This window comes from Melanotaenia boesemani, chromosome 6 (genome assembly GCF_017639745.1).
Source record: "Melanotaenia boesemani isolate fMelBoe1 chromosome 6, fMelBoe1.pri, whole genome shotgun sequence".
Taxonomy (NCBI): Eukaryota; Metazoa; Chordata; class Actinopteri; order Atheriniformes; family Melanotaeniidae; genus Melanotaenia; species Melanotaenia boesemani.
Genome location: NC_055687.1, coordinates 31,107,006 through 31,131,734, shown reverse-complemented (window position 1 = coordinate 31,131,734; position 24,729 = coordinate 31,107,006). Strand labels below are relative to the sequence as shown.

At 38.8% G+C, this 24,729-nt stretch overlaps 1 protein-coding gene across 1 annotated transcript in view; it reads right to left on the bottom strand.

The window, feature by feature from the left end:
• Positions 1-7,514: 7,514 nt before the first annotated feature.
• me1 (malic enzyme 1, NADP(+)-dependent, cytosolic) overlaps positions 7,515-24,729 on the bottom strand; it is a 93,012-nt gene continuing 75,797 nt past the window's right edge. The window contains exons 6-14 of the mRNA XM_041988640.1: positions 20,737-20,840; positions 10,439-10,548; positions 9,648-9,745; positions 9,246-9,359; positions 8,879-8,984; positions 8,532-8,674; positions 8,257-8,430; positions 8,085-8,183; positions 7,515-8,000 (exon numbers count right to left, since the gene is read on the bottom strand). Coding sequence (XP_041844574.1) covers positions 7,833-8,000; positions 8,085-8,183; positions 8,257-8,430; positions 8,532-8,674; positions 8,879-8,984; positions 9,246-9,359; positions 9,648-9,745; positions 10,439-10,548; positions 20,737-20,840 — 1,116 coding nt within the window. The 3' untranslated portion in view covers positions 7,515-7,832. The remainder of the gene's footprint in view (positions 8,001-8,084; positions 8,184-8,256; positions 8,431-8,531; positions 8,675-8,878; positions 8,985-9,245; positions 9,360-9,647; positions 9,746-10,438; positions 10,549-20,736; positions 20,841-24,729) is intronic.

The following is a 24,729-nucleotide window of genomic DNA, read 5'->3' as shown; positions in this document are numbered from 1 at the left end:
ACAGAGAACCGATAGGAACTGGGAGTTTGTCATTCCAGTACAGTGGTGTTAATTCTGCTTGACTATGGAGAATGCATATGTGCAAAGTCTCAGCAGAAATGGTTAAATAGTAACTTTTAACACATCCAGTAAGCAGTACTTTCACAGTCCAGGCTCACAAACTGTTGTTGAGTATTAAATTGTGTAGTCTGACTATCTAGTTTTCTAATACGAACTGTATAGTTTTGAACATGTAAATCTAACTGCATATTATTCTAACGTGGCAACTCTCTTTTGACTTTTAATTAAGATCATTAGCAAGCAAAAGATAAGTTGTTTTGTGTAGGTTTAAAAGTGAAAGGATTGTGGGAAAAACTGCAGACGTCAGGATTTAAACCAGCAGTCTCTTACTTAAATAGCAGGCTTTTAACACCAACCATCAATCCTTCCTTCCCTCTTATATGGCCCTTTTGTACTAGCTAAGAGTGGCAGCTGTTGATGTAATTATGTTGCGAGCATCAACATTGTCACATGGTCACAGCAGTGGAAACATCATCAGTGCCATGTTAAGAACTGTATCGTAAAGCGAACGGAACAAGAAAAACAAAGCTGTTGTACAATTGTTTGATCTGTCATGAGACTTTTTTGAGGCAGAGGAAGCTTGTGTAAAAGACAGAGGCTGTTTGGGAAAAACACAATATATAGACAATATATAGAACGTTTGATAAATGAGGGCCACTGAATCTGCGCCAGGTGACAGTCCTTGTTGACCTTCCTTTCCTGTCCTGTCTGTCTCTTACCAATTAAAGCAGATGGCCACCCTTCCTGGTTTTAATTCAGCTGGAAGTTTTCCTTCCTTTTAAAAGAATTTGTTTTTCTCTCCGCTGTCACATGACGCCCTTCTCAGGATGGTGGATTGAAGTGAAGAGAAGATTCAAAGCAATCCCTTGGTTTCCTTAGTCAGTCATCTTTTATGAATTGGCTTAAATAAACACAGTTTTTATTCATCCATGTATTTTCTATACCAGCTTATTCTAATGCAGGGTCTCAAGAGGGGTTGCAGCCTTTTCCAGCGAGGCAGGGTACACCCAGGACAAGTCATCACTCCTTCGCAGGACCATCACTTAGAGACACAGATTTAAACTGGGCTAATGTAGGTCATGTAATTGGATTACAATGAATTGGACTGAATTGGACTGTAAAAGTGCTGCAAGATGTTTTTTTGTTGTGAATTGGTGCTATACAAATAAAGCTGAATTGAACTGAACTCAGCTGAACTGATACTGACATGGTATGCAGGACAGTAGCTTCATTAATTTATCCATCCAGTGGATGAACTCAGGTGGACACTTGAGTAGCTGAAGAGATAACACAGCAGGCAGATTTACATGCCGCAACTGATGTGGAAAAAGGAAAAAAAAAGAAGGACCACCTCACTCATGTTGACCACATCAAAGGGAACCTGGCTATTAATGGGCAAGGAGAGTCATGCAGGCTGCATTACCATCACATGCCCCTTCTCTCATTTGGTGACACACACACATACATGCATTAGGACAGGCACCATGACCACACAAGCTAAAAGAAACAAACTACTTTCTATACCCATAACAACCAGAAGCTGTTGTTGCCTCTCACAATTAATTAGGCAACTTATTGAGATCAAGCTGCAATATGCATGTAAATTTAATGGGTTATGTCTGGTTTCAGAGAAAAGGGGGAAAAGCTTTGATGTTTACAAAACTTGGCAGAAAATCACTGGCGGCAAACAATTACAGAATTAATGAAGATCAAGAGAACAATTGCAAAGGCTATTGTCGCAAATACATGCATGTTAATATCTTAAAACGCATGCATGCTGAATGTAATTTCAACCAATAGTGTGCTGCAGAGTGTATTCAGCCTTAACATCAATGCTCTCTTACTGGTCATGAGTGCATCAAGTGTGATGGTGGGCTTACCTTTCTTTGTTAATAAGTGCTGTTTGTTTTGGAGCAGGTTCATGCTTGCTGGAAATAGAACTCAAATATAAAAACACACAAAGCAAATTACTTAAAAAAAATGGCACATGCATGTTTTAAGATGTTACATTGCATTATATAACGTAGTTAATTATAGGAATGTTTATTCAAACTTGTTTCCAATGTGTGGTGTTTTTTAGACTCATGAACAGATTAGTAAATGATTAACACACAAAAACCAAAACAAATTAGACTTAAAGGTACAGTGTGCGAAAATTACTGACATCTAGTGGTAAAGATGGGCGTAGAAATTACTGGATGGTGGCTGTTAATGGTCAAAATTCTTCCAGACATAAACATATTTTCATCTGTGAGCGGATCTAGTGGCCTCAGTGCAGCGATGACTGCACTACAAGTAACTACTTCAATATTATGTACATGTGTCTTTTTCCATGTTCCAATTAAAGCATTATTTATCCCAAACAGTGCTGCAGTTTTAAAGCTCTGAGGGTTTCTCACTTCACACACATCATTGTTTGCCCATTCAGAGTAACTGTAGTATAATTGGTGGAACAAATATAGCAGCTGTCTTGTGACCTACAGCAAGTAGATATAAATGGCTCATTCTAGGAGAATAAAATCATAACAGTTTTCTTAGTAAAGTGATTAGATACCAATGGAGGCACAGATTTTAATGATATATTAAGTTTTTCTGTCATGTTTTTTTTTTTTTTTTTTTTTTTTACACACTGCACTTTTAATATGAAAGAGTGCATCACTTACACCAGAATGGAAGATTGAATTGAAGAAAACATCCAATGTAATCTATTGGTTTTTCATAGGTAGGCAATATTGTATCAGGAATTGGCTTGTATGAACAATTATTACAAACTGGACTAATGTGAATTTGTTTTAATTGGATCACAATTGAAGTGAATGTCTGTAAAGTGCCTTGAGATGAATTTGTTGTGAATTTGCACTAAAGAAATGAAGATAAAGCTGAATTGAAATTAATCACAAATGGCTCCAATTTCAAAGGATATGCTAAATTGTAAATGGCCTTCTTGACTGTTTAAATTGCTTTACACTACAAGCCCCATTCACCTGTTGACACCCACATTCACACAGCACACCTTAATGTATGTATACATGCAGGTAGAACATATTACTCACTGCTAATCCAAGTTCAATAAATAACTTTAGTCTTTGGACTGTCTTGTTTGCATGGTGAAGCAGAAATGAGCGATTTGGGTCACATGCAAATGTCTTGCTTGTCATATTTTCAGCATGTGTTGATCCATCTGGACCTTGCAGGGGAATAATAAGCATAAGACTGGCTAGCATGTGCCGACATTCAAAAGGCGGCAAAGACATGCTGAACAGCTAAAGGCAACATACTGCAGAGAAGCTCAACTAAAGTAGGTTAAAACATGTTGCATTTCTGTTATCTTGAATTTTAAATAGTTGAAGAGTGTCTTTTTAATAGACAAAAACTGGACCTTGCACCTGTTTATTTTACTTTAAATGAAGGACTCTAAAAACATATATAAGATTTGTTGGCCTAATTTAGCAGGATGCTATTTTTCTCTCATGATGACAGCTGCAGGGAATGATGTCTGTGCGCCGTGTGTTGCAACAAAAATTAATGGAACACGACTTTGGGTCATGATCACACATGTCATGTTGGATTTCAGCGTAAGAATCCCCCATGCTAAGTGCCGGGCCTCTTCTAATTATGGAAAAGTTGTCAAGGCGTTGGAGCTCCTGCTTGGTATCTGCGTGTGGTACCCGCCCGAGAAACAACAGGCTGTTGAAAACCTGCGCCCACCACTGCCTCTCAGGCTAAAACCTGTGCGACGTGCAGGCCTCACGAACTGTCTGAGAGACAGAGACGTCTCTCTGAATTACTCACAGAATAGGTCACGGAGATGGCCAAACAGTGGAAGCTGCTGAGCAGAGGTGGTTTCTTAATAATAGGCCTCATTCAGTCTACCACCAGACAGGCAGGCTGCTGAATTTGCTGAAGAAAGAAAGGTCACTTTGTGTAGCAACTTGTGCTCTCTTACCTCACAAATACAACCAAGACTTGTATTGAATCAAATGTTATACACTATAGACTGTGATGACAGCATTCTTGGCTAATTCCCCATTGCTTGCTCATCTGTTTATAGATGGTAATTAGAGATTGAGGTTTGCACTGATCAAATGCACTTAGAAAAGAGATTCACATTATGCCTCTCTGATTCACAGCTAAGATAAATGCACAAAGGGATCATCCAAAAACAGAAAGTACCGATTATTAGGTCTAATTTTTGTTTATTCTAGCATGATAAAAACAGTATTAGTGGATGTTTTTGATTGTCCTTTTGAAAAGACTCCTAATATTCATAAGTCTGATTGTTTATGTATCTGGTGGTGGAAAGTGGAACATTATTATTTATTTTCTTAATAAAACTGATGAAACAGTGTATTTACCATCAAAATGAAAATGCAACATAGCGTTTCTATCATGACTGTGTTTACACCCTGCTCCTCTGACTCAGTGCTCCTACAAAGCTGTTGAAAAGTTGTGTCTATAAGAGCAAAGTTAGTAAATGAAGCCTTTAATGAAAAGTGGAGTTGTAGGATGCTAGTTTATCCTCTAACAGAGCTATTGTGTGGTGATCCTTTCATATCATGAAAAAGTTGCATTGCAAAGTTACATACTGGCTGCATTCATTTTACATTTACTGGTTGTGCTTTGCAATCAATACATTTCAACTTTTCAGGCAGCCACCCTCAGTTCTGATTAATATGGCTCTTTGTGAGTGAGAGGAAAGATCGGCACAGAAAATCCTTGAAGTGTATACTGTTGTCCAGCCATGCTTTACAATTCAAAGACCTAACATTAGGTGGCTGAAAAAAAGGACTTTCCTTACTTGTCAAGGCTTGTGGTTCTGTGTGTGCCTACAGAGTTTAATGCACTTAAATTACAATTAATTCAAGGTTCTTTTAATAGAAAAGTAACCTTTCCATGTTCTTTGAATTCTTTCTTCATAAATCTATTTTATTTCTTAACCTCATAGCTGATAGATGGAACTTCCATGGGCAAATAGCTCCCAATAGATTGCACTAATGTTTATAAATGTAGCACAATATTAAGAAAAATTATTAACTTCCATGGCAGTGACAATGTCTTTATGTGAAGATGGTTTATCTAAGAGATATCTGGATAAGTACCAATTACTTTATCCACTTACAGAGGGTAAACATAATAATATCTGGCTGGAAAGCATTTCCCTTTATATACCTTAACAGATATAACTCAAAAACATGACAGGAGTCACTACATATGAAAGCACTGCTGGTAGAATAGTGCTGAGTATTACTAATGAGTTCATTGTATGCTTTGCCTTTGCAACTTCAGTAGCAGCAGATGTCATTAATGGTGCGGGAAATTGATAATAGCTGCACGGTAGTGGCCTTTACAACCTTTTACTGATCTCTGCTCATACAGAAGATTAGAGAGCCCTCTGCTGGTCTCTTTCAGGAGCTGGATGTGACTGAACTCACTGAGGGGCATACCTGAGCTGCTAGTGTTAGATCCTGAACAGAAATATTTTCCTTCCTACAAAGTTTGACAGAATCAGAATAAGGCGTCAGAATCAGTTATAAAGTGCAAATACTGTTAATTTGTTTTGTTTAGTTGTTAAAGTGCAAGTTTAAGCTAGGAAGAAAAAAAAAGTCAAACTGTGGGTCCTGAAAGGATAACCCGAATCCTGACTGGTTATGCAGAATGGTGGGTGTGCAGCTGGGAAAGGGGAATGACAAACAGACGATTGGGAGGATGGGTAGACAGACACATGCAAAGTTCCCCTGAGGGAGTTTTCACTGATTGACATTGATCAAAAGGTCTTAGCAAGGTGCCATTTAATGTGACTGTAAACAAGGTCAAAAGGATGTAAGGTTACAGCTGCTAGCCATGCAGCCTGTCTGAGACCTGCAATATGCCACAGGGGGCTACTATATTAGGTGGAAACATGCAAACACCAATTGTACAAATTTGAAATCAGTTTTAGCTGAGGGGGCAAAAATAATCAGAGGCACAGTATCCTTGAATACATCCCTAAACTATGACACCTGACAGCACATACTGTGAAAATGTGTTTTAAAACGTGTTAACATTAAATCTCTCAAAGAGAAGATACAGTTAGCTAACAGATGCCTTATAAAAAAAATCAATAAAAAAAAAACTAGCTAAAACTAACAAATAAAATAGACTTTAGCTTTGGAGTTAGCATTTATGGATTAAGCTAAATAAAATTGGAAACTGTTGTAATATGTGATAAAAGGTGGAAAAGCTAAAAGACACAGTGGCTAACAGTGGCGCCAATGATTGTAGATATTAGCTAAATCAAACAAGCTAGTTAGTTCACAACAAAACCCAGCTCAAGTATGTTACAACACAAATGTTGAATAATTAGCTACAAAAGATCACTGAAAGCCTTTAATAGTGAAGTAAAACACATAAATAAATTAAATGGTTTGTTTTTATTAAACATAATGGAAGTTTCAGCAGTTAGCTAAAAGCTAAATTTAATCACCTCTGGCTGAATACAGTTCATATCTTTAACAGTGACATAACTAAGTTACTGATATGAAAATACGGATCAAAAAAAGGTAAACATGCTGAATTTAACTGTTTTTATTGTTACTACAATTTTACAAGTGCAGGCCAAAGATAAAATGTCTTAGCTAAGACTGTATCTGAGGCACAAATTACCAATAAACGGTTAGCCTATTAATTCACTGGAGTGATACCATTTATGGCCCAGAAAGCTAAACTGATAACTAGATGGTGTTGACATTGAGACATATCGATCACCAGGGCAGAACAGTGGCTGCCTCAGGGTTTATTTGAGGAAAGTGGGAGATACAAATGACTGTCTCTCATTATTTTGCCTCGGGTGGGAAGCTTAGCACTGGGTCCTGACTGGTCTGTTTTCTTACTGTATCTATTGACTTCAGAGTGGGACAGGCAACGACCCAGCTGAGGCCTCTGGTGCTCACTGTCTGGATAGTTATTGATTAATTATTTAAAAATCATTATCACAAATGACAGAACATATAGCTGGAACATGAAACAGTTCGATTCACCCGCTGTTTTTAAGTATCTCACCTCATCTTGCTGTGACTGTTTGTCGCCTTCAGTTTTCCCTGCTGGCATTTGGTATTTCTCATTAAGCCTAAATACAATTTATTAGCTTCTTGTTGAAATCTCATAGTAAAAAAATTTGTTCTTTATTCACACACATGAATGAACACAGAGCTGATACTAAAATTATACTTTGAGGGGCCTATTGTTCTACAGTGGCATAAACTGGCCTCTGGATGGAGCCAGAACATCACACATGTAACATTGGGTATATTTCAGAAATACCTTTGCAAAGAAATCTCAAGTTTTTCAAAATGAAACAAACAAAAGGTAACACATTAAAATATGATTAACAACAATTATACCACCCAGAGACTAAATTATGTGTAATAATTGTGTCCATAAAGACAGTACTATCATTCTTTCCATTAATGCAATAATCACACATGACTAATTTTAATCAAAATCATTTTTATTTAACAAAGCATCTTTGGATTTCAGCTGACACAGTCATAAAGTAACTGGGTATTACAGTACAATTAAAAGTAACCCATGAAGGACCTTCCTCAGATATTTTACTGTATAATAATGTGATAATAACCACTGGTACATTACTTCACATGTTTTTGCAAACTGCACTGACTTCTTCAATTAATGACTTTACCTCTTGTCAGTATTTTATACTTTTCCACTCTGAAGTTGGAGATAGGTCTACCTGAGTTGTTGGCCTTTATTTTAAAAATACCATATATAAAATATTAAAGTTTACACGACTGCACATTCATACAGTCCTCTGGCCAGTTGTATGAGTCAACAGCAAACTCATCGTAGTCAGTGCTAAAGGAGAGTGAGCGGATGTATGCTCCTTTGTCGGACGGCTCTGGGCGAAGCGTGGCCATTTTGTGCTCATAGGCGTACTCCATGATCTGTAACACACAGGTTTTTGGAAATTACAGTTTGTGTTGCATCATTAGATTTTGCTGTACTATTGCTAATTACTGAGCTCTCACCCTGACGGCCAGTTTGAAAGAAACATCCCTGATGGAGCTGAGGGGAGGATACAGCCTTCCCTCGGCCAGGTCCTTCTCCGTCACCAGGAGAGCAAGAGCCTGTGAAACAGAAAACACTGAAATCATTTGGGACTTTGCTTTTAATAAAAAGGGTTTCATGTCAGTGTCTTACCTCTGCTGCAGTCAGGAAGATTTCTTCAGGAATATGTTTCAAGGCACAGGCAATGACGCCCAGGCCCACACCAGGGAAGATGTAGGCATTGTTGCCCTGACCGGGGAACAATGTCCTCCCATCAGACAGGGTGACGGGGTCGAACGGGCTGCCACTGGCAAAGATGGCACGTCCCTGCAGCACAGAGCAGTTCGGCAAAGCTCTACTAACTCATGTTTTCATCACAAAGCAACAAAATCATTGACAGCAATGTTTTTAAATGTGGCTCTGAGCACCTCTGTGATGGTGTAGCACTGCTCAGCAGTACATTCAGCTTTGCTGGTTGGGTTGCTGAGGGCAAAGATGATGGGCCGTTCATTGAAGGAGGCCATGTCCCTGATGATCTGCTCGGAGAAGGCTCCGGCAACAGCTGCCACACCTGAGGCAGAAGTTCATTACTACACAACCTGTTTCATTATAATGTACATAGCTTCTTTGGAAGTTTGTTCAGCTTTTTTTAGGGTTTTAACTCAAACATTCTGTTTGATCATCTTTACTGATTGTCAAATTACTTGAAATACTCAGGATAAAAAAAAAAAAAAACATCACTTTCGTCCCTTTAACAATGTGCAGGATGTTTTACCAATGATAGCTGTAGGTTTCAGCTCCCTGACCACATCCTCCAGTCTCTTCATCTGAGGATGTTCATGAGCAAACTGCTCTTTCTCATGAGTCAGGTGGTCCCGACCCTAAAGATTCAGAGAGGGGGCATCGAGATTACAGACATCCAAGCATTAAAGGCAACATAAAAATAGCAAAATCATGGATGAGCTCAGATGGAAAACTGTCTATGTTGCTGCTGTACCTTCCCAAAATTCAAGACAGTTTGTACCAAATGGAACTTTACCAGATTATCTATTATGCTCAGTTTTAGTTCTCAGAATACAGCAGAATAATGTGATGTTGCCTGCATGCATTAGTGTGTGTTTGCAGGCTAAAAAAAAAAGCACCTTGACAATGAGACCCTTGGAATCAACCATCCAGATTTTTTTCAAGCTCGCTTCTTTTGTGAGTCCCTCCTTCTCCATGGCCATGGTGATCAACTCTGCAATTCCCATCGCTGCCTGGGAAAGACAAAGAAAAGCAGGATAACAGTGGAGCTGCCTCAAGGCACCTTTACACCAGGTTTGGCAGCTTTAATTTCACAAGGAAATCTCACATACATCTCACTGCTAATTGTTATAAAGAGAAAAATCCTGCAGAATTGTCGTATTTGCTTTTTGGTCTGTTTTACATGAAACATTACTACTTTTGAAAACAGAAAATACAAATAAAAAAAAGACTAATACATACTAAAAGACTAATAATACTCTGCAATTTGTTTTACTTACTCACAAGAAAGCTTCTCTTACCTCTCCTGCCCCTTGAAACACAATGGTATGGTCGCACATTTTGGTTTTGGTGATACGAAGGGCAGCCAGAAGTCCGGCTACTGCCACTGAAGCAGTCCCTGAATCATAAAGAACATGAATGAGAAGACAATCTTCACCGGTTCATGACACTTTTGTTTAGGTGTACGGTCAAAAGCAATAGGAGAGCGATTTAAGAAAGAAAGAGATGGATGAATCAATAATGATACAGATATAGAAGAGTCTGATGCTTTCATGACTCGAGGTGTGTTTAATATAAAAAACAATAAAAGACAAAGGATGTGATCAGAACTGAAGTCTTGTGTGTTTACATTAAACTGGCAGGTCTTTGTGTCATATGAAGTGGGAAACTGAGCAAGATAACTCTACAGTGTTGAGCAGCAGTTTTCTGGACCAGAATGTCTTGTTGATGTCAGAGGGCAAACTGGTTGGAAATGCTTCCAACCAAGGTCTGCAGATTAGCATTTCTGAACACATACTAAGTTCCTTTAATAACACACACATTCATTCCTTGATAGATACATTGGGAAGCAATGTTAGGTTCACTCTCTTGCCCAAGGACACTTTGGCATATAGTCTGGGGAAGCCAGGAATCAATCCACTAACCTTCTGGTTGTTAGATGACCGCTCTTCCACCTGAGTAGTATTTATTTATTTATTTTATTTTTTCGCAGATGCATTGTATTTCACCTAGAGGCAAATCTTTCTTTTGGCTGTGTGGTAGGTGTATTGAGGAAAAGAGTCACTAGAATCTACTTGTTTTTATAAATTACCTTGGATGTCATCATTGAAGGTGCAGTACATGTTGCGATACTTGCTCAGCAGACGGAAAGCATTGACATTTGCAAAGTCCTCAAACTGAATCAGACAGTCCATGCCGTACCTGCAAACAGAAGAGATGCATTTATTATGGTTGAAAAAACAGCACACACACACACACACACACACACACACCAGGAGGAAATGTGCTGCTTTACCTGATGGGGGGGGGGGGGGCTCTCACGCTACATAACATAGTGTAGGGTGCGAGGAGATGTTGGCTTCTAAGCATTTGAAGCTATAACAGTGCATTGAATTCAGTATTTTAGATATCCACAGCTCATATTTAATGGAGATAAATGCTTCTTTCCATAAAATGTTTGTCTAAAATCACAATTAAAGCTTGTTAAGAGTCATTTGACAAACACAACAGTTTCCCTCAGCTTTATGACAGGGCCTCCCTGTGAGTTTCAGTGAGGGAGGTCAAACATCTAATAAAGAAGCAGAATCACACAAACACCTAATCTGAAGGGAAATAACGCAGAACCAACCCAGTAAACCAGCAGTGCACAGTTTTACAAGTTGTTCCTCAGACCACCTATCACAGTCAGTCAACACACCAACACAGGAGTCAGTGCCTATAAGCTTGTACAAAAACATCATACAACAAAAATAAGACCAACATTACAAGTCTGTAAATTATATTTAGACGTGACAAGAAGCATTCCTAGATTCCAAAGCCTTTCAGCAGATGGGACTTATGTTCAGGAATTTATTGGATGTTTGCAAACTGATGGCTGCTGTCGCTATGATAAGAAAAAAAAAGGTTTTCAGCTGTTGGAAAAGGAACCAAGGCCTGCAAAGGACTCAATGAGAAGATACTAGTTGCAAAAAAAAAAAAAAAAAATGAAAATATGCTTTTCTTAAACTTTCTGTTAAAGTCTTCTATAATTCTGTCTCATCCAGAGGGTTTTCTCTGAAGATATGCAGCATATCTTCAGCTGACTCAGCTGACATGACTACCAAACCACATGCACGAGTGTTTACAGAGACAGCAATGATAAGTGCCTGCAAATGTGCACCACAAAAGGACCAACAAGGGAAAAGTAAATATATAGGAAGCATGATTCCAATAAAGAACTTTTACCCAGGACATGTGGGTTACTCTCTCACATGGGACCATGTCATTTGATCTCTTTGGTTAGGTTGAAAAAGAAAAATCATCCCAAAAATATTTAGTGCATATCAGAACCCAAACTGCTCTGCAATAAGCTTATTTTCCATTTTTGTGGTTACCAGGGTAACTAGTCATGCAGATAGAGAAGGCATATCTGCTTTTGTACTTTTTGGGATATTTTACATACATACATTCATTAATGTCTACTTTACCAACAGCTGACCAGCGCTGTCATCTTTTTGGTGAGGTGGAGCTGTCACTTTTGTCATAAACAACATTAATAAAAATAATGATGCCCCTAAAGCAGTTGTATGCAGAACAGTGATAGCTGACAAAATGATAGTACTATCTTTAAACATGAATTAATTGATATATCTTGGATCTCCAAGCAGAAGAACTGGCAGCAACTTTCATCAGTCATCAAATGATGTGAATGTTTGCAAGCTGTAAACCTGCAAGACACCACCTTCCCTCATAAATTAAGTAAATGGAGCAATTCTGTTTGAAGAGTGCTTGTGGAAGGAAAGGTTACGAGTTAGAATTAATAGAAATGATTTTCTTGAATGATTATGAAAGTGCAGGCAGGCATTTTAACATGAATTTGGTTTATTTTACAGCAAAAAAAAAACAACATGAGGACAGGGTGAGGTGATCTGAAAACTGTATTAAAAACAACAGAGCTTATGTTTCAGTGAGTGTGTTATGGAGGAAATTGGGGACAGACAAAGAAAACAGTCAGCAGCTCACAGCACATACAGCCCTGTAAGCTAACTTAATAAGAGTAAGAGATGCCGTGAGGACCTCTGATTTTAAGACCCTCTTCAACACTTTGGTTTTAACAGTTCAATTCCTTTTCATTCTTTTCTCCTTCCTGTCACTGTCGTTTTACTTTCCTTCCGTTCTGTTTCTCTACAGTCTTTTCATAAAACCCCACCTTCTAACTTATAAGGAAAGCCATTCGTGTTTGCAGTGTTATTGTACCACTCAGTAAAGCTGTTTCCCACTTGTTACAGAGGCTGCTAAACTGCTTAGGTTTTCAATGAGGAGGAGGATGGAGCTGAGCGGAAGCAAAGCTTTAAAAAAAAAAAAAAAACCAAACAAAAAAAAAAAGCAACAAACAAACAAAACAAAAAAAAAACCCAGCAGGACATGAAACAAACCGAGTTCAGGTGTAATAAAAGTTTATGTCCTGATGAGAGAGTGCCATCGCAGGGTCAGTGTTGATCCTCCCCTATGACACACAGCATGACACAGATGCCCTGATACAGACACTGACAGCATGGCTGACTTAGCGCCAACCCTAGAGCAGAGAGAAATGTGTTTTCTATCAGGGAGTGAGCAGCAATGAAGCACTGAGAGACTGTGCGAAGAGGAGGAGTAATGAGGCCAAAAAGGGAGCTATAAACTTTTCATTGTGGCTTTTCATTGTGCTTGGGCTTTAGGAGACGGAGACAGGAGACAGGAGACAGGCGACAAGCGGGGATAGATGAGACATTGCCCAACCACCAGCACAGCGCCCCCTGGTATAATTTGGTGCAAGCTTGCTACTTGAGAGGTCACATCAGTTCACATAGACCTAAAATGATGATGCAGAGTGGATTTGGGAATGCAGCCCTTTGGAAGATGAAAATCACATTCACGTTCATCCACTATTCTCATCATAGGGGGAAAAAATAGAGGATCTTGTAGCCTGACAGACACTGAACAATCTTTTCAAAGACATTTGACATGGCTCTGAAGATGACTGAACTGCAAACAGATGTATATTTATGGTTCTCCAATGACCACAAACTACATAGTGACTATCTCAGATTGTAGTGTTGAATAAAGGAGCATCTTCCCACTGTGGAAAGATCTTTGGTCTGAGGCCTACACCAATAAAGACAGCGGTAGTGTGTTTAACAGTGTGTGTGTGCTTTGCCAAGAACAAAGCTTCTGTTTTGTTGAAAGTGATTTTTGTTCAGTGTCCCTTGTCTGCTTGGATGTGTTTTTTCTTTCCCTGACAACCCTATGAAGAGCAATAACTCAGGCAAGCCGGGACAAATAAAGCACTCACTGTATTCCTGACTGGGCTCTGAAAAATGCATCAGCCTCTCAAAAGCAAAACAGGAAGATGCAGAGATTGTGCTCACGTAAAGTCAACAGTATTTGTAATAAACTAAATACAGATGTTTCAGCTTGAAAGATCTATTGTGGATCCTGTGCCTTAAGGATGTTTTGAATTGGCAGAAATCAACAGAGCTAGTAACACCTTAAATATGTGCGATTATTTATTGCACCTTAGTGCAAGCAAGCAAGCAAGCACAGTGCTGGACACCCACACTGGAATGAGACAAATGAAATGGTGAGTTTAGACAGAAATAAGCTGGTATTGAGGAACAATTATCTATTTCTTCCTAAAATAAATAGTGTTTTTAGTATTTACTTTAGAGGATTGTAACTGGGTCACAACACATAACATCTGAAGGACAAAATACCAAAATAAAAATTCTTTTACTTGTTTCTAATATATTTCAACCTTCAAGTTTTTGTTTCCACACTAAAACAAATAATATATGGTCTTAATTACCAGATGTATATTTATTTGTCAACTTTTACACTGAAACTTAGAGATATTGAAATTTCATGGGTAGATCTGCTGGCAAATCTTGAGACTTTAGAGTTACATTAAACACAGTGACTTTGTTCCCCCCAGTGTGAATTCCTGCCATGAAACTCTGGAAGTGAGATCACTTTCCATCTCTTTGTTTTGTGTTTTGCAGACAGTTTTAGTTCAGAGCTCTGGCACCAAATAGGGTTTGGTGGGGAACCATTCAAAGTGAAAATGGAAGCAAAATATGGTTACGAACAAAACGAACAGAAGTACTCAAACAAACAAAACGAACAAAATAGAGGCTTGTGCTGAGACAGCATGCTTTTCCATACCCTCTGTGTTCAAACGGGTGGTACCTTGAGGTAATGAAATAGATTAGTTGTGTTTCTCATTACTGTTATCACAGAATGCCGGCATATCCAGACTGTGTTAATCTGCTTCATATTTGTTTTCAGAAATCGAAACCATTTCCACACAACTGATGTTGTAGTTCCGTTATAATTAACAATGCCGCTGGCTTGTGGGGGTAATACGGGTTCACTCTCATGCTCAACAACAGTTTGGCTGTCCTCAGCAGCAGGTTCACTCATATCTTTAATTCCCCAAGTAACAGCTGCTCACAGAAACTCCTCAACTATGTTGGAGCGCAACACATACTAAACATGTCCCTTCATGATTAGCATCTTTAGCATCAGCTATGTCTGCTGCGTGATTGGCTGGAAGACCCTGCCCATATCGAATAGAAAGGGTCAAGTCTTATCATAGAGATTAGATTAGATAACATTAGTTTAATACTAGCGAATGCATGAAGTCACAAACACTTGAAACCATTAAAGCACAGAAAGCTGCAGACATCCAGAAACGTTATTTGACAAAAAAAAAAAAAAAAAAAGAACTAATATTCACAGAAAAAATAGGCTTTTAGAGTTTCATAGCAAAAAAAAAAAAAAAAAAAAAAAAAGCTTTTCAGCACCTATTTGAAGGGTCTGAAAACTTGTTTCATTCATCATTTACTCACACAATATAAATTATCATATGAAAGCCAAAGTTTTGATCAATTTCAACAATAGGATCTCCCTGGGATGCAAAAAGACCAGAGAAGCAGACAAGACAGCAGCCTAACCTTCCCCGCTACGGGGCTGTCAAACCAATCTGAGCCACGATATGAGAACAACACAGCACAGCTTCGAGCTTTAAACTTTTATTTTCCTGTGATTTATGATTGACCACAATAATACTCCTAACAGAAGCAAAGAGACTTTCCAGATTGAAGCTGCTCTTATAAGGTTTCTTGGTCTAAACCAGCCTAATTTATTAGGAGTGGATTCAGACATTATTGCTGGTGTTTAATATAAAAGCGTAAGATATGAGAATACAGACATTCCTCACATCCATGTGTGGAATAACTCAGACATTTGGTGTTTTGTCTGCAGCACTGAAGACTTAACAAGGAACCCAGTTCTTTCAGGAAACATGATCCAGATTCATGAAACCTGAAATTCTAGCAAAGGAAAGATGAGCATGTCATATATACTGAGGGGGAGACTATAGAAGAAGAAGAGCTACAGATTTGTTTAGTTGGGGGGCATTTAAGATGGCTACAGAGTGTCAGTGAGGAACACAACAAAGGTCACAGACAAGGGTGCTCTGTCCAAACACAGCTGTTGAATCTTTGTGCATATATATGTGTGTGCACACTCACACATGCACACAGGTTGTGTATTACTTCTGTCCCTATGGGGGTTTGCGGCTGGGGCCTTAATAAATCCCCAGCCCACTCTCAATCTCCAGAGAGCCAGCATCTCTCAGCACACATTATTTCTCAAATCCCTGAGCCGTCATTAAACAAAAGCACATTCTGCATTCTTTCTTCTCCTTCCTCCTCTCCTCTGTTGATCCATCCATTCTTCTATCCATCCATCCATCTAACCGTTGGTCTGGAAGCTTGGACCTCATTCTCAGTGCCAAGATTTTTTTAAAAAAAAGGCATTCCTGTGGTCTTTGCAGGCTACTCAGACTAGTTTGGTAAACATCCAAAAGTCTGTTCATCAAATCCTTAATAACATTTGGGAAAAGAACAGTTCAGGAGCATTAAAGTGTAAAATATACCTGAACAAACTCAAATTATTAACCACAACATTAAAACATTAAAGCCCCAGTGTGTAAGAATTACTTCCATCTAGTGTTGCGCTAATGTAATGCAAGCAACCGAGTAGCGCTCTACTGGAACCTCACCGTTAAGAGCGTTATTACAACTACGGAAGCCGTGAAGAATCATAAATGTGAAAATGTCAACATTTCTCAGAAGTTCATGTGTCCCGTCAGGTGATGAGTTTTTTTGTTTTTTATGCCGATAAGTTGCAAGCATGCCCTCCATGTATTTTGTGCCAAGCTACTGCTAATAGCTAATGTTATCGTGTGAAATCATTTTTCGTGACTTGCAGACTCAGAGATCATCTGATAAAGGGAGACAAAGAGGGAGTCAAAGGAGGGCAGTGGACATGTCGGTGCTGCAAGTAGGAGTTCCTGTGTTGTAACATTACTCTGTGTTTAATAACATGTCTTTCAGCTGATTTATCAGGGAGGTGGGCAACATAATGATTGGAATTATTATCTGAGAGATATTTTTGCTTTAAAATGCTTGCAGTTCTAGTGATTAAAACACAACAAAAAACTGGTATTACTACCAGTACTGGTATGACTAAAAGGAGGACAACTACCTCCACATTGACAAATCAGCTGAAATAAATTATGAAACACGAGGGAAAGCTCTTGGAAAATACGTCTGAAAGGTATGACTTCTGTGAGGAGTAACAACAATTGAAAAGTGTTGCAGAGGATCTTTTCTACTGTAGGCTAAGTAACAAATTAGCCGTTACTGCCATTTTATGTAGCAAGTAACAGTAAATGATCTGACTTAAACAGGAGGATAAAGTAATTGCTGGACTAACCTGCCCTGTTTCTAACATTAACGCCAAAATAAACTTCAGTTAGATTTAATTAACTCACCCATCCAGCAGAAAGCCTGCAACCTCTGTATCAGCTCTGAAGTCCCTCTCCTTCATCAATTGCCTCCGTCTGGTAAATGCTCCACCGATGTACACTCTCGTTTGCTCCCTGTTAGTATTTCTTTTTCTTTTCTTGGCTATTTTTTTCTCGCGGGGCAAAGAGTACTGATGGTCCTCCATTTCAATGAAAACTGACAAACTGAATGGTCGTCTTGGCTTGTTTACACCAACCCGTGCCCCCTCCCCCACGAAACAGCGGGGAATTGCACATAAAAAGTGTAAGGCTACCAAGTTTTTCCCTTTTTGGCTATTGTATTCAAAGATGGCGATGCAACAGGGCAGCCTCTAGTTGTGTGCGCCGCCACCTATGTATTTATAAACAACCTATGCTAAGCTACGAGAACGCTTTCATTTGGATGTGACTGTGATTAGACTTTGGTAAAATACGTATTTACGAAAGCGATACTTGATTTTTGCTAATAAAAAGCCAAATAAGCTGCACACTGTGCCTTTAAAATGATTTCTTCACACGGGACCTAATCAATGGTTGAGACATACACTCTTTGGCAGTAAATGAATGGTTGTTTATTGAAAATGGAAACATGGAAAAAATGGCAGTGGTACGGATCTCAGTGACTTCGACAAGGACTAAGTTGTTAAAGCTAGATGACAAGGACAGGACATACCCGACAACTGGCAGCTCTGCTCAGACATATTGGAAACATACTGGGAATATCCTTGTTCATCTGGTATACAGTGATTACTGCCTTCAAAAGTGGAGCAATGACCAACCTGCTCTTTATCTCAAGTATGACACGAAGGAGGTGGTGTCAGAATATACAGGTATGTATAGGTACTGGATGTATAGGTAGGTAAAGACCAGTGAGTGTCGATGCTGACCCCTGTCCAGTTTCTGTGGACACTTAAGAGTATAAACTGATTTAAATGTGTGAGAAAACAGTGTGTTCATTAAGGCACTATGGGAAGAATATGCTACAATTTTTGCTAGGGTGCTTGGGAGGAGAGTTGAATTGTTGGTTTAACTTTCAATTCAGGGGGTAAAACACTGTTTGTAATACTGGTAAAGGAATAATGGACCAGCTACAGCCTCTGAAGGATATTGGAAGGTCTAGGGGAGTTTAATCAACCTATCTTCTCGTGCGTCATGAACTTGGAAATGGCATATGACTATGTTCCAATGTGAAACCTCTGGGGTGCCATAGCTAGGTTTGAATTTCCATCAATTCAGACCTAAACACAGTGAGAGTTGAAATTTTTAGTGGTCTAGATGGTGTGATCTCATTGGCTTCATCAAGCAGTGACCTCCTACGTGCATGGGATTGTTTGTGATGGAGTATAGCATCTGCAGTGACGGATGCTCTGCAACAGTCTGTTGTAGTGAGGAGAAGAGCAGAATCAAAAGGTGATTTTCTCATTGATCTAAATTACTTTCCTACCATCATCTATGGTGTTGAGCTGTACCTAATTACTGAAGTAACAAGGTCCCAAATTCTGCTAGGTTTCCTTTGAAGGATGTATGAACTCATCCTAAGAGATAGGATGACAAGCTTGGTTTCACAAGCAGCTCAGAATAGAAAAGGTGTTCTGCACTGAAAGGAATCAACTGATCTGGTTCAGGCATCTGGTCAGGATGCCAACCTGACATCTCTCAGAGGAGATGTTACAGAGATGTAAGACCAGGAGGAGGCCCTGGGGGAAACTCAGGACACACTGGGGAGATGAAATTTCCCTGTTGGCCTGGTAACACCTCAGTGTATCCCAGAAAAGTTGGAGGAGGTGGTTGGGGAGAGGAAGGTCTGGGCAGCTCTGCCTAGAGTCATGTCTGTGACCCAGATCCTGAAGGATAGATTGTTATACATAATTTGCTTAGGAGTGGCATGTGTGGGTAAATATGATGGTATCCAAAATAATCTGCATCCTAAAGAATAGAAGAGTACAAGATAAGAAAGCATTGCCAAGTTTTTGGTGAAGGACAATTACAGAATAATCAGTTAAAAATTGTATTGATCCCAGTCCAGTTCTTCAGATGGTTTGAAGCCTGAGTATCAGGTTTAAATGAGGTCAGTAAGTTGGAGAATGAACAACATGCATCAAGATGCAGCACAGAAGCAGATGACAATTTGATAACAACTCAACCAGGATAACTGAAAATAAAAATGACCTCCAGGACCTGGCGCTGAAAAATGAGGATGGGTTTTGCTTGATTTAAAGTGAGATGCACACGCTAACATAAATAGATTAGGGATTCGGTGGGCCAAATTTTGACAGAAGTCAGAAAAAAGTACAGGGGGTGTGCCTCAGCAACATTATCATAACATCATTTCTTTCAATTTTGGCTAAATCTAAAAGCTTTGCTTATTGTCCAACAAGACCTGACTCTTGTAGAGATGGGAGGCCTGCAGGAAATCAAATACCACATTGCATCACTAACCATTTGCTCTGAACTGAGAAGTATTTTTAAATGGTGGAATAAAAAAAGAAATCGCTCCTTTTTGCCTATTGATGATGAGTCAATGTTTAGTTTCTTAGAAAACTAAACATGAATATTACTTGAAAGACTGCAGAACTGTAATCATTCATTGAATCTCTGAACCCATAATTATTCATTTTCCGCCTATCTGGCTCCTGTGGGGGAAAAAAAAGCACTGCTGTTCCCTGTAGTTGGGAAGCTACCCGGTTATTAGAGCTGTGGCTTCCTGTTGCCAGCTGGAGGGGGCCCAGACCCAGACCTCTCTCTCTGCACTCCGGTCCTTCTGGGTTGGGATGAGGCTTAACCAGGCCCATGTGTGTGTGTGTGTGTGTGTGTGGGGGTATGGGTATGTATACACTTGTAGGGTTAGGATCCCTCCATGGCACATGGGGACAAACAGAAGGACTGGGGTCAGATCAATGTAAACCAAATATGAAGCACCAAACACTTTAGTGCCTCACTGTGCGTTTAAACCAAAGAAAAAGTAGGTACTAAAACAAGGTTTAACATTTCAACATGACATCATGAGTTTAATTATGCATTCTCTTTGCTTGAGGGTGATATGATCAAATGCTTGTCATGGATTAGATTACTAGTAAACCAAGAAAAACACATACCAAACCCTCATTTACACAACTCTGTTTTAAAAACTTAATTATAATCAACTTGGACATTTCTAAATCCTGTTAACATTCAACAAATGTCTCTTATTTGTCCCAAAAAATGCAGCCAGCTTGGGAGGTGAGTAACATCACTGTATTCACTTTCAAAATAAGCTATTTTTGACCTCCAGCTACTAAGAAGAGCTCCAATCAATATTTCCTAGCAATTAAAACTTAAAGAGGTAAAGATGAACCTGTGGTCACTTAAATTTCAGACCCCTTAATCCCACAGAATTTGGCTATATTGCCTTGCATGCACTGACCATGTTAAACTGCTTAACATTTTTCTTTTAAGAGCACATTGCAGCGTCTGGACCAAAATGACGAAAGCAGATAGAATAAAGGAAGTGATCAAATGATGAATTGTCGGTGTGATTATACCTGTCTGACACGGCCTTCATAAATTCATCTAGCAGGTCGTCATAGGCCTGGCCTCGCACTCTCTTATGCCTCAGGCCAATGTAGAGAGGGTCCTTCAGCAGTGCCTGGAAAAAAAAAAAAAAAAAAAAACACATGGAGGCAGAGGTCAGGGCACATAACAGAAGAAAACATGCAAAACTAACAAGACCGAAACTCCTGAACCATCTTTTATTAACTAGAAAATAGGTGCAATGATTTAATTAAACATGCAAAAATAAACAATAATGCTGTATATACAGGATTATGTTGAGGTCTGAGAAGGAGTCATCCCTCCATAAGACCTGTTGCCAAACCAGGAATTTTCATATTAGCTCCTTCCTTAGGAATAGCTTCTTGATAGCCATCTTTCCATGGAGACCATTTCTGATGAGGCTCCAGTGAACAGCATATAGATCAACTGATGGGTCGTTTGCATCACACAGGTAACTGTATCAGGTCTCTGTTGGAAAATTTCTATCTTATTTCTTCAGGACATCCCTTTCAGATTGTGTTCATCTGCTGTAAATAATTTTTCACCCTTCTTTTTGACCTTTCCCCTTTTCTCAAGTGTTTTAAGGACACACTGCACATCATGATGAGAAATGCCAAGTTTTCAGCTAATAGCTCTGTGGGAATCACCTTGTTGGTGCAAAAATACTATTTTATGTTTATTTTATAACTGGAGAAAACTGTGTTATTATTGGCATTTTTTATAGATGGGAAACAGTAACAGGGACATAAATGAGAACAGATTATGTTCCTGCAGATGCAATAAAAATGTTCTCAGCTGAGATGTCTGTTATGAGTAGACACAAATAACACTGATACATTCTTTAAATTACTTTACTTTTGACTCATAGGTCAGTGTTAACTCTTTATCGAGCCAAAAACCACATTTGGTAACTTTATTGACCTACAAATGCCTCCCCATATTACCCCTTGAGATTATAGAACCACATGGAGTACAAAGATCAAGCTTTCACACAGACGTCCTTAAGATAGATCTACAACATGAATATGAGAGTAAAAAACATCTTTTACTACTGACCACTGATGACTTTACAACTTTTTTATTTTAGAAAGAAGTAACCATGTTACAAAGGCCTGTAACGTTAGGATAATACAATAAAACTCAATTCTAATTCCCTTGTTTTCAGTTATCTCCAATAGATTAAATAGCTTAACAAACAATAAATAAAATTCTTCTGACTACAGACAGGCACAAGCACCAAACTGTAAATGAGTGACTAAAAAAAAAAAAAAAAAGAAAGAAAAAAACAGTATCTAAATAAAACAAGTCTGGAGAATCAAAGATAACTTTAAAAGATTACAACAAGTTATATAGTGTAGTAAAATATGATGAAATGAACATTAGCTTAAGCCTTTTGAGAGTATTGATAATTGTTAGAGGAATCACTGCAACAATGCAGTTATATAACAATATCAGACTCTTAGCGGACAGTCTTTCAGTAAAAGAAAAAAACTGATGAAGCAGAATCAGATAGTTTTAGAAATTTCTTTCTGATTGTGTCTTTTCTTGTTTGTCAGCACTTCTCCACATGCTAACGCCTGTGTCTACAGACCTAAGTCATCCTCTGTGAGCCATATGTTAGCTCGCAGCTCTGACAGATACCTCTTGACATGTTATATCACACCAATCTGCACAATTTTCTATGTACATCTGATCCTGCGGGTAAATAACACGGTCATGATTAAAGGGAGGTTATTATTATAAAGCTCTAAATAGTACTATCATTACTGGGATTCCATGCTGAAATATGAGTGAAAGACAAGACTATGTTTTTTTTTTTTTTTTTTTTTATCTGTTAAAACAGTCCTTTAAAGGGAAACCTTAGTCAAAGGGGATGAATAAGTGACCTTTACCTATCACATCCCATTAGTTTGAAATGGAAAAGGGACACAGCAATGAACTGAGAAAAAGTAATGGGAAGCACTAAGAAAGAAAAGGAGTAAAATCAGTGGAAGGAAATCCCATCGAGCAGTGAGAGACTTCCTTCAGATTTTGATTTAACCAACATCTAATGGTGCACCTGCTCTGCACAGGATGTTGGCTCTGAAGACCTAGGAACCAGTGGATGCCTAATATGAATCTAAATGTGCTGCTTGCTGTTAATATGCAAGAAAATTTGTTTCCTAAAGTTGATGACCTGGTCTGCAGTGCTGTCATGTACAGCAGAGACAGAAGACATTTTCTCCTGGAGATGGATAATTAGAGGGTGCTGCTAAAATGAGCATGGCTTGGACAAGGAAGAAGCCATCCTTCTATGGCATGGTCAACATTTAAGATATCCAATCCAAGAACAGTTTAAAAGGCTTATTTAAAGCACCATTTATTTGAAGTTGACAACTCATTTCCTGGCAAATCTTTAGTGGGTAGTGATAGGCAGGAGTCTGCCAAGTTTAAACCAAAGTAAAAAAAAAAAAAACAAACACATTTTTATAGAAGCCCACAGGGAAATGGTGTCATATCAGAAAAAGATTTTGGTGGGAAAAGAAAATGATGCAACAGCATGCAGGCGAAAAAAGACAAGAAAAAGGCCTTTGGTTAGTTTAGAAACTGGCTGAACTGCTTTGTAAGCTGAAAGAGAAGAAGCCCTGAGAGATTTTAAATGGTTTGACCTCACTGACACTGTGCTGAACTGTTGACATGAGTTGTATTTCTATACCAGATTATCTTCTATTGATTGACCAGACTATCCTTTGTATTGTGCAGCCCCTCTCCTCTCAGAAGGGATTAGTCCTCATGTGTGGTTGTGCAGTCTAAGCGACAGATGCACAAACAACTGTTTTTTGATAATATGAAGCTAAATTCACCCGCTTTGCGTTGCTGGACTGCAGCAACACAAAGTGCAATCTTTGTGATAAAAAAAAGGAAATTTAGGAAGACCAGAGATCAATAACCCGAGATAAAGCACCCAGTCCTGAATGTGTGATAGCCCACCCAGGACACACACAAACAGCACGTTGTCCAGGATGGCATCATACACTCATTTCCACATGAGTCAGTGTATTAAGTGTTGAGTTTGCTTCTGTAGATATCATCAAACATAGAAAGCCACAGTTCAGGGAGATAGCCGCATAGTGATGCAATGAAACCACGACTCTAGAAAATGTGTTTACTTTCATCCATGCTGTGTTTCTGTGGCTGTACTGTTTATGGGCACATTTTGTAAGATAACAGCTGTCCAGGTAGACATAATTTCCCTCTGGGATTAATAAAGTTTTTTTTAATTTAATTTAATTTAATTTAATTTTAAATTATGCTACAGGAAAAAATGCAACTTTACTACAAAGTCTGCTCATGAGCTGACACAATTATTATTTTATTTTATTTCTTATTTTAACTTGTAAGTTTAGATGTGAATTAAATATAAAACACTGAGTTTTTTATGGACATAATAAACAAGTATCACACATAATATAAACACTTGCTCTAAAGCTTTTGGTGGGCAGGTTTTGTAAACCTTGGACAGTGTCAGTGCTATGGCTGTGCTAGCTAAGCTAAGCTAACTGACTTTTAGCTCTCGTTTCACATTTACTGAACTGATATAAGAGTTGTTGCTGTCAGTTATCTGGGTCATGGCAACAAAAGGCACAGCGTAAAATTCCCAAAATCTTAAACCTTTGGTTTGAAGAAAAAAAAAGAAAAGAAATAATAATAATAATAAAAATAACCAAAACAAAGGTATGTCTGGGTCGTGGGATCTGCTTGCTCGACTGTTTGAATATATGCCTGCCCCCCTCTCTACCCCTAAACCTACTCAAGGACAAATACAATCCCATAATAACAGTAATTTTAATAATTAGTTGGAGCTACCACTACCAATCCTTCCACTATGCCTCCAGAGTCAGGACTGCAGAGTGAAGCGGGTTACCAGCAGGGCAGCAAGCAAGCCTACCTCCCATATGAAGCTGATCCAGAACAACCACACATGTGCATGCACACATCCAGCC